Source organism: Theropithecus gelada, chromosome 8 (assembly GCF_003255815.1).
Source record: "Theropithecus gelada isolate Dixy chromosome 8, Tgel_1.0, whole genome shotgun sequence".
NCBI classification, from domain to species: Eukaryota; Metazoa; Chordata; class Mammalia; order Primates; family Cercopithecidae; genus Theropithecus; species Theropithecus gelada.
The window spans coordinates 105493896-105511720 of NC_037676.1; the positions used below are offsets into that span (position 1 = coordinate 105493896).

At 42.5% G+C, this 17825-nt stretch overlaps 1 protein-coding gene across 2 annotated transcripts in view; it reads left to right on the forward strand.

Annotated features, from left to right (window-relative positions):
• BAALC (BAALC, MAP3K1 and KLF4 binding) overlaps nucleotides 1-17147 on the forward strand; it is an 82069-nt gene extending 64922 nt beyond the window's left edge. For both annotated transcript variants that reach the window (XM_025394600.1, XM_025394601.1), the window contains one exon: nucleotides 14835-17147. In XM_025394600.1, the coding sequence (XP_025250385.1) occupies nucleotides 14835-14945 (111 nt within the window). In that variant the 3' untranslated portion in view covers nucleotides 14946-17147. The remainder of the gene's footprint in view (nucleotides 1-14834) is intronic.
• The last annotated feature ends 678 nt before the right edge of the window (nucleotides 17148-17825 follow it).

Here is a 17825-nt window from a genome sequence, read left to right on the forward strand (position 1 = left end):
ACAAACCCAGTTGAAGGGTCAGTGATCTCATCTGGCTTTAACTGGATAAGAGCTAACCCCAAGTTCCTGAAAAACAACTTTAAGCAACTGTTACAGTGGTGATTTATATGTCAGATATGTAGTCTGTAACAAAGCTAGTGGATTGGTTAGCTATGGGACTTTTAGCTATATAGGTTTTAAGATTAACTAGAAGTAAGTGATTAAAAGCAAGCAATGCAGGTTAAGTTTGATAGGCTTAATCAGGTTAGCCCCCAGTTCCAAAAACTTACCAGTCCTGTGTCCTTGGGTCAATGTCAGCTGTTTTCTGAGAGTGCAACTCATTATCTGATGATGGAATTCTTGCTCATATCAGTGAGTTTGCCTCTCTAAGTTTTGGTCAGAAAACCTGTTGCAAATTCATCTCTAAAGCTCATTAACTAAGGGCCTTCAGAAATCACTAAGCTCTCAGAATCTCAGGTTCATTATCCACACAATGGAAATAATACCAAAACGAGTGAACAGATGGGTCTGCTCTTATAAACTGGGATACAGATAAGAATGGCAGTTAGGATTAACAGGGGACAGTTAGGCACACAGCACCATAACCTACTTAAATGAAACACTAATGGGGGCCCTGCAGACACTGGAGAAGGTAATGGGGGGTGTAGATTTCAGGGTTGTGGTGTCCTTCTTAGAGTTCTGTATTGTCTACTTTGCCTATGCATAAGCTGGCCTTCTAGAGACCTAATCATCATTGCCATCTCTCAAGACAGTCTGGACCCTGTGGTGACTGCTCTACCACAGGCGCAGATATTTGTCTTCTAGTCTCCTCCCCACATTTGTGCCCTCACCCTCTGAGCCAGGATGAGCCGTGGTCAAGAGGCTCAAGCTTTGCCTGGTGGATGGCATGATCCATGCACTTGTTTCCCCACCTCATTTTCTGCCCGCCTCATTCATCACTTTAAAATTGTGTTTTGCAGTATACAAAGTGCTTTTAAGTGTACTGGCTCCTTAAGTTCCCCTAAGAGCATTGTGAAGTAAGCATTATCCCCATTTTATAGACAAGGAAACTGAGATTCCTTTGATTGTGTTACATGAATAAGGCCATATAAGTGCTGTAGAAGGATGTTGGTAACTTTAAATTGGAAAAGGTTTCTATTAAGAAGATAGAACATAAGAGCTGCAAGTACATTTTAAAAATGAATAGGGTATTAGTCAGTTGTTGCCTCAATAATGCTGCATAACAAAACACAGCAACATTCAGTTGCTTGAGACAACACCTCCCCTGACCCCCACCACTGCCACCATGGTCAGCTGTAACTTAAAAAGGCTCAGCCTGACTTTTCAAGGGCTGGCTCAGTCTGTTTCATATATATTATTCTGGAAACCAGGCCAAGAAAGCAGCAGCTTTCTGGGGTATATTCTTATGACTACGGCAGAAACACGAGGGGGCAAAACCAAACTACTTGAACACATTTCATGTCTCTGCTCACATCATACCGACTAATATCCCATTGGCCTAAGCAAGTCAAATGGACAAGCCCAGCTTCAAGCAGGGAAACACACTCTGTCCAAAGTGGAGAGAGAGCAAAGGATTAGGGTCAATAATGCAGGCTACCACATGCCACATACATACACAAAGAAATGCAACTCATAACTTCAATGAATTCTTGTAAGGTGGCACATCCATGTAACCATCATGCGGATGAAGATATAGAACATTATCACCAGCCCAGAAATCCACAGTGTCACCATTCTTCTCACTCCTAGTATTATAGATCAGTTTGATTTATTTTTGAGACTTTTATAAATAGAATCATACAAGTGTGAGCTTTTTCATGTCTGGCTTCTTTTGCTCAACATTATCCTTGTGAAAATCACCCATGTTGTTCTGAGTTGCAATAATTTTCTCATTTTCATTGTTATGTATATTTCTTTATATGAACACACTGCAATTTAACCATTTTACTTGATAAACATTTGGGTTGTTTCCAGTTGGGGCTATTGTGAACAATACAGCTTTTAATGTTTGTGTGCATGTCCTTTGGTGGACAGCACTTCTTTTGGGAATATACTTGGGAGTGGAATTGCTGGGTCATAGGACAGGGGTATATTTGACTTTCATAGACACTGACAAATAGTTTTCCAAAGTGGTTTTGCTGCTTTATACTCTAACTAGCAGTGGTTGAGTTTCAGTTACGGAACAAAAGAATTAAAAATCAGTAAGTTGTGCTTAGTCTGTCTTCCTCGTGGTAGCAACTACTTATTCATTTATTATTTATTTACTTATTTTTAGACCAGGTCTCACTCTATTACCCAGGCTGGAGTGCAGTGGTTCGGTCACTGCTCTCTGCAGCCTCCAGTGCCTGGGCTCAAGTGCAGCCTCCCAACTAACTGGGACCATAGGCACACACCACCAGGCCCAGCCAATTTGTTAATTATTTGCAGAGAGGAGATCTCACTATGTTGCCCAGGCTGGTCTCAAACTCCTGAGCTCAAGCAATCCTTCTGCCTCAGCCTCCCAAAGTGCTAGGATTATAGGTGTGAGCCACTGCACCCAGCCAGTAGCAAATATTTATTCATGTGTGGTCTAGGTATGACATAGGGTGCTAAGCACTTTGTTATATTATCTCTTAATCCTCACAATAACTCTAAAATGTTGACATTGTCTCCAATTTACAGACGGGAACTGGTACTCAGATATAGCTAGGGAAAGTAGGTCCCCACGCTCCCCGCCCCACACACATACACACACACTCTTATACACACACACGCACACACACATACACACACATACATACATACACACATACACATGCACACACGCACACACACATGCACACACGCACACACATGCATGCACATACAGCACACACGCACATATGCATATACACACGCACATACACACATGCACACACACGCACACACACTCACACACACACTCACACACGCACATACACGGACATACACATGCACACCATGCACACACGCACATCATGCACACAGGCCCACACACACACATGCACATACCTCACACATACACACACTCTCACATGCACACACACACGCACATACATACACGCATACCATGCACACACATATGTGCACACACACACATACACCCACACATGCACATACACATGCGCAGACACGCACATACACAAGCACACGTGCACACACACATACACACATACACACGTGCACTCACATGGTGCACACGTGCACACACATACACACACGCACATACACACATGCACACACACATACACACACACACTCACACACGGAAATGCACACACACATACATGCATGTACACACACACATACACACACTCACACATACACACACGCACAGATATATACACACACTCACACATACATACACACACACATGCACACACATACACACACAGACGCATACACACACATACACACACCCAGACGCATACACACACATACACACATACACACACACACAGACGCATACACACACACACACAGACGCATACATGCACATACACACACATACACATTTTGGGAGCTCTTGGGGCTTTAAAATGGGGCAGGCAGAGTCAGCCCCCATAGGGCTTCAACAGCAGTGGAAACTGTCACAGAGGAGTGATGACCACACACACCTGCCCAACGCAGCACCCCTGGGCAGACGATACATATCTATGAGCAGCCTGTGCAGCTTTTGTTTTCATAATTAAGTGAACGTGGCTGTATTGTAACTATTTTCAAAATAAGATCAGGGAGTTGATAACTTCAGTTTTAAGGGTTTACATTTAAAAGATAATCAGTGGTCTTCATATCCTGAGACCTCACCAGTCACTGGCCATTCTGAGTCCCTCAAAGGCCAAGGCAAAGGTTTTCTGTCTAAGATGTTAGTTTGGAAGCTAAATTTACCTGTGATTGATGCTTCTGTCAGCAGTGCTATCTCATACCAACACTCAGGCAGGCTCTCAACTGCCTACTATTTGCCCAGAGAAAATGCTTTTCTTCCTATTCCCTCCTGGGCCTTTGATATACTGTTTTTTCCTAGTGTGTCTCTTAGACTCTGGGCCAAAGCTTTGTGCATTTTCAGTATCTGGCTCAGTCAGTATCCACTTGCCCCTTCCAGTCTTCCATCACACCCCTATGTGAGCTATTAGCATATCACAGCGCTCCCCTTAGGTGCCATCAGGCCACCTGGTTGGTGGTTCTTTGGCATTTTTTTTTAAAGCTCTCCTTCTCCAGAAGACCCCTTTCATGAAGCATGCGTCCTCATCCACAGGCCTACTGCAGTGCTGCCATTCAGATTTACAAAGCAAATTTGTATGTGAAAGGCAATCCTTGCTAGGCCTGGAACATTTTTCATCACTTCCTATAACTACTCTTAGGATTCATTCATCAAATGTTCACTGAGTGCTGTCTAGGTGCCAGGCACTGTTCTAGTGCCAAGGATCCAAGGGTAGAAAAGACAGACACGGCTTTTGCTCTGAAGCAGCTGCTAGTTTTAATGGAGGTGGGTTGGGAGCCAAATAATATAGAATAAATAAAGCATTTATAGACTCTGAATGGTGCTATGAAGGAAGTAGAAGGTCACTAGTCAGGGGTAGCAGCCACTCTATTTAACGCAGATGACACCTCACGTTTAAGCTGCTTTCCGAAGGGTGATGGGGCAACTAATGCTGCTCATGGCTGTCAGCAACTGCACCTTGTGTTTGGAGCCCTTCTCCACTTCCTGTCCCATCAAACAAACCATATCCTCCTTTTTGTCAATTCCCTCCAGTCCCCCCGCCGCCTTATGCCTGGTGTTAATAGGTGTTAACTGGCAAGAAGATTGTGGCAAAAATGATCTTTCACAAATTGGAACTGACCGTCTCGGTGGGGAGCTCTTTCTCTTTCTCTGTTGCACCTTGATTTCCCCAGTCATTTGGAGACTTACTGACTCCACAGTGTCTGATAAATCATTGGCTTGGTCTCCTTCATCCAGCTCCCTACCTGAGCTCAACAAACAACATGAGAGGCAGTGCTATAGTTGCTTGTCTTCTCCCGCTAATTAGTTGTTCAGGAACTTTGAGCTGCCTCCAAACATTTACTCTCTAACCTGAATGTGCCATTTCCTTGGGCTTAGGACTCTTGTTCCCCACCTCCCCCCATCCCGCCCACCGCGCTTAAAATACCTCCTCAAGTATTCAGCTACAGTAGAAATGTATATGTGACCATAGCTCAAGTGGAAAAGGCTCTGACATGTGGCTGGCCTTCCAGGGAACCCTCCTGTCTTCAGAAGCTACATATTTTCAAGTTGCTTTATTATTATTGGCAAAGTGACTGGACCGTGCTAAAGGAATTAGCAGGGGGACTGATTCTCAGCTAAGGAGTTTTCTCCTCCTCCTCCTCCTGCCCCCTCCCCCAGTGTCTGGTCAACATCATTGGCAAGGCCTGGCCAGTCTAGGAGAGACAGGTGAAGGTCCACAGAGCTAGGAGACCTGATCAAGAAAGGAGATTAGGACCAGCCCAGGATTTCTCCTGGATAACACTTATATGAGACATATCAAGGAAGAGTTTGGAAAGTAAATATGAGTCTCTCCTAGAAAAACAAAAACAGGACCTTATAAGGAGGGAGAGAATAACAGAAACCTGTGGGAAAACCAAAGGGAGGGAAAGCTATTAGAAGGGCACTTTGGTGTCCTCTCTAATGCAAGCCTGGGGAAAAAGGAAGGAATTTAGCAATACAGAGATGTGCACCTACCTACTGGCTGCTACCTCTTGTAGAGATTTGCAAGACTCGGTGTTCGTCTAAGGGTCTGCAGTCAAACCAGTTCAACTAGAAGGCTCTCAGGGCAGAGACTGCCTTATTTTTCTTTATATTCTTCCCTTGACTCCTGAGCCTACTTCAGGATTATGAACCTAACCGGTACTCGCTACCTACGTGTTGATTAAATGAGACAGCCTAGTCATCACTCAGATTAGAAAAGGTTCCCATAGCTTCGACCCCACCCATCCCGGCTCTGCACCACCATCCTGTGATGACTGTTCTGTGGGTGCCCAGTTGCTTTTCTAAAGCAGGTTCTGCTGCCTTCCTAATGTCTGTTCGTCTATCTGAGGTTCAAGTTGAAAAGCAACAACTCCTTTTGGCACTTGATACAAACTCCCAGGGTGAGTAAGTCTAAGTGTAGATGGGGAAGGGGGCTGTGGTCTGCATAGAATGTGCTCCAGGCTTGGAGGATTCTTGAGAGTTTTACCTGCAGCATGGTCTGGCCCCTGCCTTCCAAGGCTAGCAGCTGGCCCTTGGTGGAGTTGCTAAGATCGAATATCCCCCGACTGACCTTGCATTAATGCCGCACAAATTCACAAAGCAGCAGCAAATAAATTCACAGAATTTGAGAACAACTAGGGTGTGTTATTGTGTATCTTCCTTTCATGAGACCTGTCTGAAAAGAAGTCAAACATCTGGAGTTGCAGCTGTCAAACTCTAGTCTTTAATCTTTTGGGAAGGAAGAGAGGATAAAACTAATATTTCGAAGTGCCTGCAACGTGCCAGACACACTATGACATCATTTTTAACCCTTACAGCTCTAAAAGGTAAGCAGCATCATTTCCTACCTGGGAAAACAGAGACTCAGAAACTAGGTATCTGGTCAACATGGCCCAAGGAGTCATGATTTGACTGTGTTCAAATTCAAACCCAGATCTGTCTCCATCTAAGCCCCATGTTCTTCCTTCCCATTATCTGAAACTTAGTGGTGGAGGATTTAGAGTGAGCCTTGGCAGAGTTGTGAGAGGTGGGATATGAAACCTGGGGTCACCATCTTTTTTGACTCATCACCAATATTGACATTGGCCTTGAGTTAAGTGCATTTGCCTGACTGGTTTCAGCTGCCTCATTGGGAAAGTGAATACAGTAACATTCCCACCTGTCTCTCAGGAATGGTGCAAGGAATGATTAATCATGGATGTAATTGAAATCTTGTAGCAAAGTTCTGGGACACTGAGGCAGGGCAATGCACACAGTTTCTGTTCCCAGGGATTTTCCTTTTCTTTCCTTTCTGAAGATTTATGTTCACACATGTGTTCATGGTCAAGTTATTTATTGGGTGTCTATTATGCGACAGGCACTAAATTAGAGTCTGGCAATACTATAATAAACAAAATAGACTAGGTTCCTCCTGTCTTGAAGTTTACAATATGAGAAGAAAGTAAAAAATAAGTTTAAAAAAATGCATAATTTAAACTGTGGTTAAAGGCCAGGAAGGAAGTAAAGAATATAGGGAGAGAGAATAATAGAGCCCTATGCTTGTATATGCCTAGAAAATCCCTGCAACATTCCGTAAGAAATTATTAGTCATAATTATCTCTAGGGAAAGCACTAGAAGCCCTTCTTTACTCGTTGAATTTCTTTTTGCCATAATTATGTCTTCCTTTTATAATTAAAAATACTACTTATGCAGAAAAATTGGTGTCTCACACATCATAATCTCAGAAGCCATGCTTTCCTTTGTTGTCTGTGAAGAACTATGAAAAGGTTTGTATAATCCCGTATTAGGTACAGATATATTTGTGGAGTTCAAGCAAAGCTGAGAACATCTCTATTTCCATCTGTGGGGAAAGTGAAAAAAGGCTGAACAAAGGTAGCTGCCGTCTTGAATCCAGGTCTCCAGGAGCAGCCAAGCTGTCCCAACCTCCACAGGAAACAGGCTAATTATTGACATCTGAACCCCAAGATAAACAAGTCCGTCTGGGTCAGAGACTGGCAAGAGGTCATCACGGCCAATCTGGTCACCCTTGAGAAATGGCAGACTGCTTTTAATTAAAGAGGCAGTATCAAGAAGACTAAAATCTATGATTCATGGGTACGAAAGCTGCAGAACTTAAAATGAGGTAAGGAAAGAGTTGAAAAGCTGTAAAACTGGGTGAGAAAACAGAGGTGGCCCATTAACAAGAGTCAATGGTGATAAAACTCACAAAACAAGAATGTTAGAAGTAGAGGAAGGATTGGCACGGCTGCACGAGAAAAAGGTGCCAATTAGGCTCCTCTCATTATAAAATTGGGGCCCATACTTTTTTTTTTAAGCCAGTAATTGCAATAGAAACACATTTTCTTTTCTTGTCATTAAAAAGGGACGGGGGCGTGATGTTAAATAAAAAGGTTTGGCTGGCTGAAAACTACATCAGAGGGAAAAATATGTTGTATAAAGCATCACAGGCACTGAGGGGCAAAATGGTGTGATTGTTTCTTGTATTTATGTTGCTCTTCTCAGCAGAGGGCAAAACAACTCACTTCTCCAAACTTCTAGATAAAATATCTGGCATGATAGTTCTTTTTCTCATCTTCTTTCTCTCTTGTTTGGACTTGAAATCTAAGGTTTTTGAGTTGTAACTAGATCGTGTTGATGAAAAGAGTCAAACTCTGTAAAATATTTGAAGAGATTTATTCTGAACCAAATATGAGTGACCATGGCCCACGACACAGCCCTCAGGAGATCCTGAGAATATGTGCACAGGTTGGTTGGGGCACAGCTTGGTTTTATATATTTTAGGGAGGCATGAGACATCAGTCAAATATGTTTAAGAAATACATTGGTTTGGTGTAAAAAGGCGGGACAACTCAAATCAGAGTGGGCAGGCGGGGGGTGGGGGCTTCCAGGCTATAGGTAAATTTAAACATTTTCTGGTCGACAATTGGTTGAGTTTGTCTAAAGACCTGGGATCCACAGAAAGGAATGTTTAGGTTAAGAAAAAGGATTGTGGAGACCAAGTTTTATTGTGTTGAGGAAGCTCTTAGATGGCAGACTTTAGAGAGAGCAGGTTGTAACTTTTTTACAGACTTAAAGCGGTGGCTGGCTCTTAGATGATTACCTCCTGGATCTGGGAAGGAAGGAAGGAAAACAAAGGGGAAAAAGGATTCTCTATAGAATGTGGATTTTTCCCACAAGAGACTCTGTGGGGCGATTTCAAGATATGGCAAGGAAATATATTTTGGGATAAAACATTTTGATTTTCTTCCTTGTTATGCCAGAGTCAGACTGGAAAGTAGACATAATATACAGGGTCGAACAAAACCTATCTGATGAGAATTTATGGTTTGTAGGTCATGACTCCCCAGGCCCCTTAGATAGGAATTTGGGCAAGATAAAACAAATCAGAGTTTAGTCCTCAATTGCAACGACTACCAACCTCTTGAACATCCTCATGGCTGCTTTTGGTTGGGTACTTTTCTGTCGATACGTCAGATTCAAAAGCTTCTCTTTCATAAAACGTTTCTGAGAAAATGCATTGTTATTCTAATTGTTTAATTTGCTAACTTAAATGCAGTGTCACTATTTGAAAGTGGATTTGTTTATGGCTTGGAACCTTTTGAGTCCTGTATCATCGGAGTTACAGAACTCCAGTTTGTCCTTTATCCGGAAGCACAACTTTTAGAGTTATTGTTGTTGCCATTTAGAAGTAGTAGTAGCAGTAGTCCTCGTTTCAGTATAATAGGGCTTTATATTTTAATTTGCTGTTTGACTGACATCATCTTTTTACAAATAAAATTAATGTTAATAGCTATAATTGATGTGACTAACCATCCTGGTTTGCTGGGGCCTGAGTAGGTTTCTGTGATGCAGGATATTTAGTTTTAAAACTTTTTGGCAGGCCGGGCATGGCGGTGGCTCACGCCTATAATCCCAGCACTTTGGGAGGCTGAGGCGGGCAGATCACAAGGTCAGGAGATCAAGACCATCCTGGCCAACATTGTGAGACCCCATCTCTACTAAAAATACAAAAATTAGCTGGGCATGGCTCACACCTGTAGTCCCAGCTACTCAGGAGGCTGAGGCAGGAGAATCTCTTGAACCCGGGAGGCGGAGGATGCAGTGAGCCAACATTGCGCCACTGCACTCCAGCCTAGCAACAGAGTGAAACTCTCTCTCAAAAAAAAAAAAAAAAGAAAATTATCAGCCCTGGATAAACCAGAATAAACTAGGAGAAGTTGGTAACCCTCTCAATGTTATGTGACATACTTAATTCTCTCAAAGAAAAGTAAAAAGCAGGCATTATTTCCTTCATTTTTCAGATAATAGAACTGAAACTCAAATGCCAAAGCAACATGTCTTGTTGCAACTAACTGGTAGCAAAGGCTTGCTCCATGCCCAGGTCTATCTGGCCCCAAAACTTGTGCTCTGAACATTTCCATTGTGCAGGCTTGTGATATACAGATTTAAGAAATGGCCCTATTGTAATTGGGTTACAATTACATATATCTGTGGCTGTTACAGGAATGACTACTTTGTAGCCTCCTAAATAGGCTTGGAAATCCAACTACTGGATTTTTGCTTAGATTTTTAAGCTTAGAAGTACAGACTGAAATAGAGAGCTTTGTATTATCTGTGTATCACCTTTAATAAACTTTCGTGAAATCTTACCAACAGTCTTTTCTAAAGAAAAGCATTTCTGCAGTTTGGAACATTTCCATTTCCATTCTGGAAAGCCCTCTTACCTCCCACCAATTTGAAGGGAATACTATTGTCAATTTGGCTCACTTTAAAGAAACCCCTGCATTGTATTCCATGCCCCAGTCCTCAAAGCTGTGTAGCGACACCAGAAATGGAAGTCAGATGGAACTGGTCTCATAATCATCACGGTTTTCTTTAGGAAACAGAATCACTGTTTTCTTTTCCTTCACAACGCTTTGTGTGTGTGTGCATACGTGCGTGTGCATCTGTGTGCGTGTGTGGGTGTGTGTGTGTTTAGCAGGCATGGGATAGTGCAATGTGACCTCGGAAAATGAAATAACTACTGTAGATGAAAACAGTCAAACTCTGTAAAACATTTGAAGAGATTTATTCTGAGCCAAATATGAGTGACCATGGCCCACGACACAACCCTCTGGAGGTCCCAAGAACATGTGCCCAAGGTGGGCAGGGCACAGCTTGGTTTTGTATATTTTAGGGAGGCATGAGACATCAATCAAATACATTTAAGAAATACATTGGTTTGGTTCAGAAAGGCAGGACAACTTAAAGCAGAGTGGGCGGACAGGGGGCGGGGGCTTCCAGGCTATAGGTAAATTTAAACATTTTCTGGTAGACAATTGGTTGCGTTTATCTGAAGATCTAGGATCAATAGAAAGGAAATGTTCAGGTTAAGATAAAGGATTGTGGAGACCAAGTTTTGTTGTGCAGAGGAAGCTCTCAGATAGCAGACTTCAGGGAGAGCAGGTTGTAAAATGTTTCTTATCCTACCTAAAAGGGCACCTAGCACTTAGTTGATTATCGCCTGGATCTGGAAAGGAAGGAAGGAAGACAAAATGAAGGGGAAAGGGGATTCTCTACAGAATGTGGAGTTTTCCCCCAAGGGATGGCTTTGCAGGACCATTTCAAAATATGACAGAAAAACATTTTGGGGTAAAATATTTTTATTTTCTTCCTTGTTATGCCAGAGTCAGATTGAAAAGTAAGTCACGATATACAGGGTTAAATAAAACCCATCTGACGAGAATTTATGGTTTGTAGGGCATGACTCTCCAGACCTCTTAGGAATTTGGGCAAGATTTTTAAAAATCAGAGCTTAGTCCTCACTACTCTTAGAAAGAATGCTTTAAAGGACAGGAGGAGTTACAGACAACAAGAAATGCTTAGTTTCAAGGTTGTGTGATTTTATCAGTTCTCTGCTTTTGGGGAAAAATAAGCCCATAAAAGTCTTTGCTAGCCCTGGTGCCAGTTCAGGCTCAGAAAACCTGAGTGTAAGACTGAGCCCTAAACAGTATTGCCTACTGGTTGTTAAAGCAAGGGTACACTGACAAGTGTAGTACATTCATTCATTCATTCATTCATTCATTCATTTATTCGAACAAAGTTAAACTGAGAGCTTGTGATGTCTCAGAACTGTGCTAGGCACTAGGAACACACAGAGGAAAGCAGTGACATCCTATCTCATGAAATCAATAGATAAGACTAAAATTATGTAGAGTCAAAATTATCCTTAAATGTTTCTCAAATCACCCATAAAGTGTTGTCTTTGGTTAGGTTCCCTAGAAGCAGAACCTGAGATAAGGATGCAAGTAATTGAAAGGATGCAAGTAATTGAAAAAGTACTCTCAGGTGAAACCTGCATGGTAGTAGAGGAAGCAGGGCAGGGCAGAGGATCAGATTCAGCAAATGTGTGAGTTCAGTCAGCTGAACAGCTATAGTCTAGCCTCAGCCTGACTACAAGGAGCCGTGGGGCCCACAAAGCACCATGGATTTGTACCCCCAAAAGACAAAAAGGGCAGCCTTTTGTATCCTAACAATCAGGCATGGGATATGGGCCTCTCCAGGACATGGGCCTGTTTGGCATTCCTGGAGGAGGTGGCTCCAATTGGATGTGGGCAGTTCTCAAAAGAAGAGTGTGCTGTGAGCAGTTAGCAGCCAACAGTCACAGCAGCTGGGAGGGATGCTCTGGCAGAGTAAAGGGAATCTGGAGAGGGATGTCGCCATCAGCTACACAAGGACACAGGATTTATGTGACATGTTAGAAACATACATATCATTTGTTAATAAATACAACAGAACAATAGATTTTTCCCCATCAGTGCAATAGTTCACCATTTATTTGGATGCACTACAGAGGAAGTAGTTTGCTTGTGTTCAGGGGCCATGTTGTATGAAAAATGCGCGTCTCTCAACACCCAGCACAAGGAGATGCTCATGCCTGGAAGGGTGTTCCCACAGGATCTGAGGCAGACTATGTTCCCAGGAGGCAGACCCAGATGTCATCACACAGGATGTTAGGAAGTGCCCTTGAGGCCAACACCTGTGGAAAGGGGCGATGGAAGCAGGAGTGAGTTAAGGGAGAAGTCCAGCCACCCCTGCCCGGTGCAGCTAAATGGCTTGTGGGAGCTGACCTGTTTAGGGCCCAAATGGTCACACCTTTATGCCCTTCCATTTACCTGCATATTGGGCCATCTTGGGAAGGGCATGAACTTGAGTGAGGTGGCTCTCTGCAGCTGATGCTGTCCCCTCAAGGGACAACTGGAGGCTACTCGCTGACTGTTCTCCCTGCAGCGAGGCAGCAGGTCCTTTCTGGAATGGGGCTGGGCAGCAAATAACTGTGTCCATCCACTAGTGGAGGCAACTCACAGGCTCACTCGTATTCACCCCCAGCACACAATCACAAGAATAGGCACAAGACTGCCCCTCACCAAAGCTGTTTTCTCATTGCGGGGGATGGAAAGTCAGGGACTGGACACACATACTTAAAAGAACCTACAATTTAATTAATGCTTTAATGTTTAATATTAATTCAGAACTTTTGTCACTGGTTTATCCTTAGTTAGAAGTGGATAGTCTATCCTACTTTTTAAGGTTATTTTTTTCCCATTTTCATTTAGTGACAGGCATTGTACTAAGTACCTTACATGCATTACCTTATTTAATCCATACAAAAATCTTATGAGAGAGATAATATTATTATTTCCAATTTTATAGATAAGGGTTAGAGAGGTTAGAAAAACTTGCCCATAGTGAAATCATATAGCCAGTATTTGAACCAAAGTCTCTCTGACTCCAAAGCTCAAACTCTTAACCACTCTACTAAAGCCAACTATGAAAACTTTCACATTACCCTTTGATGGACCGTAGCTCATTCACTCATTCACTCAGCAATGGTTCTTTTTTTTTTTTTTTTTTTGAGACAGAGTCTCACTCTGTTGTCCAGGCTGGAGTGCAGTGGTGCGATCTCGGCTCACTGCAAGCTCCACCTTCCGGGTTCACGTAATTCTTCTGCCTCAGCCTCCCAAGTAGCTGGGACTACAGGCACCCGCCACCACGCCCAGCTAATTTTTGTATTTTTAGCAGAGACAGGGTTTCACTGTATTAGCCAGGATGGTCTCGATCTCCTGACCTCATGATCCACCAGCCTCAGCCTCCTAAAGTGCTGAGATTACAGGCGTGAGCCACCACGCCCAGCCACTCAACAATGTTTTAATGAACATTCCAGGCTCTGTGCTGTGTTGGTATTAAAGATTCAACAAAGAAACCTCTGATAGGAAGCATATGTGCATGCGTTCTCGTGGGTCATCCTTCCTCACTCTGTGTGTGTGTGAGTGTGTGTGTGTATTTGTGATAATCTCAAGAGATTAATGCAAATTGTGAGGACCTTCACATATTTCTGTGAAAGGAAAATAAAAATCTCAGGACTCCAAACTCACTATGCCAAAGGGAAAAGTTAAGCTTAGGAGTTAAGTCACCCAAAACTGCCTTCCATTTTGTTCCTAAATAGATAACTGCAAAGACAGAAGGCCACATACCTTTCTAGGGGACTCCCTCACAATTTCTCACAAAGAAATTCCTTGTGGGCCCTAAGGTCTTTACCCTAAAACAGATTTCTGTTGGATTTCACCCCATGTAAATTAACAGCTTATCTTCACAGGTGTGGGACAAAGACAGGACTAGGAGTCATCCTTCTGCTCACTTGAGACAAATGTACATTTTACTCATTAACTATTCTATGTTTCTTTTATCTTATGTAAAAATGCAAGTTCATTGAGCATGAGATGAATGCATATTTGACTGTTTCTCTATCCCTTCCTCTCACATATAAAATGTAGATTCAGTGAATGCTCATCAAAGCTTCAAAAGAATGTAACTGTTTTCCCCTTTTCTCTACCCTCCCTTTTCCTTTCCTCTTTCCCCTACTGCCGACTCTTTCCCCCTTAAATATTGAAGTCCTCAAACCCTCTTTGGGAGTTTTCTCACAGATCACAAATGTTCCTGTGATTTGTGTTCCTTTTTCCCAGGCACACTCTCAACTGGGGCAAAATAAACCACTAAATTGATTGAGACTTGCCTCAGTCATTTTCTTTGGTTTACATTTCCTAGTAACTCAATTCACTGTTTTCAACTTAACAGGCTAAAAGAGATGCTAAGAGAATGTCTGCAAAAGAAGTCACCATTAATGTAACAGACAGCATCCAACAGATGGACAGAAGTCGAAGAATCACAAAGAACTGTGTCAACTAGCAGAGAGTCCAAGCAGAAGGGTAGATGGACTTCTTCTGTGTCCTTCAAGGCACTGGATACCATCAAAGAACCTTGAAGAAGTGGCTGCCCCTTGCTGGACCTGAATGCTACTGAGTCCCTGGCAAGACTGTCTTACCTGGCAGCAAACTGCTGCCTGATTTGTTGGGACCCTTCTGAGCCTTCTACTTATCATGTAAATGTATTGGCATAGTGCTTACATATGTTAATAAACTGCAAATGTGCAGTTCAGTTTGTCTCTTTGCAACTCCTATAATAGGGTCTGGTGTAAAAGTAGTGAGTTAAAACTACAGGTCAGTTTATGAAACAGAAAAGTAGGAATGCATTTCCTGGGTGAAAGAGTCACACCTTAGTACTAAACTCTCCTGCCCATTATAGTGTGTTCTGTTTCAGGCAAGCTTATTCTTTCCTTCTTTCATTTTAAATATTATCATTACAAATCTTACCAGGGTCACTTAAAAGCTGGCTTCCATCCAACTCTAAACCCACATATTGAAAAAATCAAGGTAGAGAAAAACTCCTTGTTATCCTTGTTTCCTTAGCTTCGTATGAGACAGATCAGATCCAGTTTCCCATGGATCAACCCACTGCCCATAGCATGTCTTTGGGAGGTGTCTGTGAAGCAGTCATACCTGCTCCTCATCTGCCTGGAAAGTCCTCCTATTCTGATGTCCACGTTGGCCTCCAGTCCTTAATGTCACCATGCTTGTGGCCAATGCATCCAAATAAGGATACCCCTCAGGGCTCAGCCAGACATTGCAATTTTACATAGCTTTCCAGTTCCCTTTGCTTGTCTTCTTAACTGTCTTCCCTCTCTATTGGGGTCATTTGCAATTGTTAATCAAAGATTGAACACTGCGTAGGAGAAGGAGATGATCCAGAGACATGTGGCAGCATGCATGGCTTCACCTTGGTCTCTCTGTTCACCACCCCAGGACTGTCATTTTGGCATCTACAAAGGAATCACTTTAGAAAGCCAGCACCTGGTTGATGTGTATTCACGCTGACATTAGATTGATGTGCACTGCATTAGAAATGAGGTAGCTGACACAGAAAAAGGATGTTTTGATAGGAATAATTTTCTAGTATGTCTTGAAACGTTCATCTGGATGTATTTTCCTCCAAACTAATGTAGCAGGATTTTTCAAGGATTGTTAACATGCCTGGGATTGGGAAAGATAGGACTAAAGTTGTACCAAACTATACCAATAAATTCCATGTTTAGCAGAAATAGGCAGCCTAATGATGTTATGTTTATATAACATAGTCCGGAGAACTGACATGCAGGTCAAAAGTCAGATACACAACCTCCTTATCTGCTAACTCTGTTATTCTTCAAACACAAGTGGGTAGTGTCATTTTTCCTTCCTTCCTTCCATTGGCAGATTGCATATTTATTCAATAAACATTAAATGTCCATCCTGTGCCAGGTACTATGCAGATGTTGAGGGATTTGGAGTCTGGTTAGTCATTACTGTTTATCCTGAATCTAACAGTGACTTCATAACTAGGAGACTGAATTAGACCCTTAAGGTATAGTGTGTGTTGCAAATCACTCAGCAATGGAATCTTTTCTATTCAGGGTAGGTTTGTGTCTTAAACTAGGTGTTCTAATCACTGTACAAGACTTTACCATACACAAAACTATAGTTTTTCTAAACCTTTATCATTTTGTGATTCTTTGAGAAAGGGCTTTTAGGAACTTTATGTTCTAAAAAAATTGTCTTAATAATAAAATAAAAGCAAAACCTGTGACTCATATGTCCCCACTGACATTACTCAGCAGGAGCCCCCAGCTGCCAAAGGTTGGCAGTGATCCTGCAAGTTCAAGGGCTCTTTCTCCCTGGGGATGTGCTTTGTGGCTTCTCTTTACAGCTTTGTTTCTGCATCAGTTCACTGCTGCATGTTGTTTGGAATTTATCACCGTAAGAAAGTGTCTCTGTTTTATATAGAAACACTTTCTCACTTCCAGGGGAGAAGGAAATGCAGGGCATATGATCTGGCCCTCCCCAGAACAATCTGGATTTCATGGAGACAGCAACCAGAAGTTAAACCATGTGACTAAAAATGCATCTGGCTACTTTTTCATGTGTGTATGAGACAGAAACTAATCCTTACTATCCTTTTAGGATAACACTTTTCATGGCAAAGTTTGTGTCAATAAAGTCATTAATTTTAAACATATTTGGGCAGTTACAGAGAATCTTTACTGGAACCTTAAATTTGTATGCAGAGCTATTTAGACTTTTTTTTTTTTTAAACGAAGACCTTTTACATAAGTGATCCCTGTGAATCCTCCAAAAAGCCTTGTGAAGTAGGTAAGGAGAATGCTATTAGCACCAATTTACACTTATAGAAATATTTATAGTCTAGTCAACTAGTAAGTTTTGGTGTAGAGATTCAAGTGGGGGAAGACTGTCTGCAAATTCAGTTCTTTTCCTACCACCACATGGTGCCACCATGTCTAGAAGGTCTGGTGTAACTGGGAGATGAGGCCATTTAGAGGGGAATTGTCATGGAGCCTTGGGCTGGGCTGAGCCCAAGTCTAAGAGGACAATTTGGGTGATTGGAGGGGGCTAGAGAGAGAGAATTGAAGAGGGCTGGTAGTGAAGGCAGTGACTGGAAAGCGCCAGTGAGTTCTCAGGGAGTTTGGGTCTGGTCCAGGCTCACTTATCCCTCCAGAGAGGGTGACCTTGACCTGGTGTGAGAGGTCAGGATACTGAGAGGGACTTTATAGTTCAGAGAACATAGAAATTGCACTCCTTGGAATAACTGCTTAGACCTAAAGGTAAGGGAAGCCAGGGACTGCCCATGCTGCTGCCAATGCCCTGAGCACAGCTTGGATGTACAGGTAACAGACAG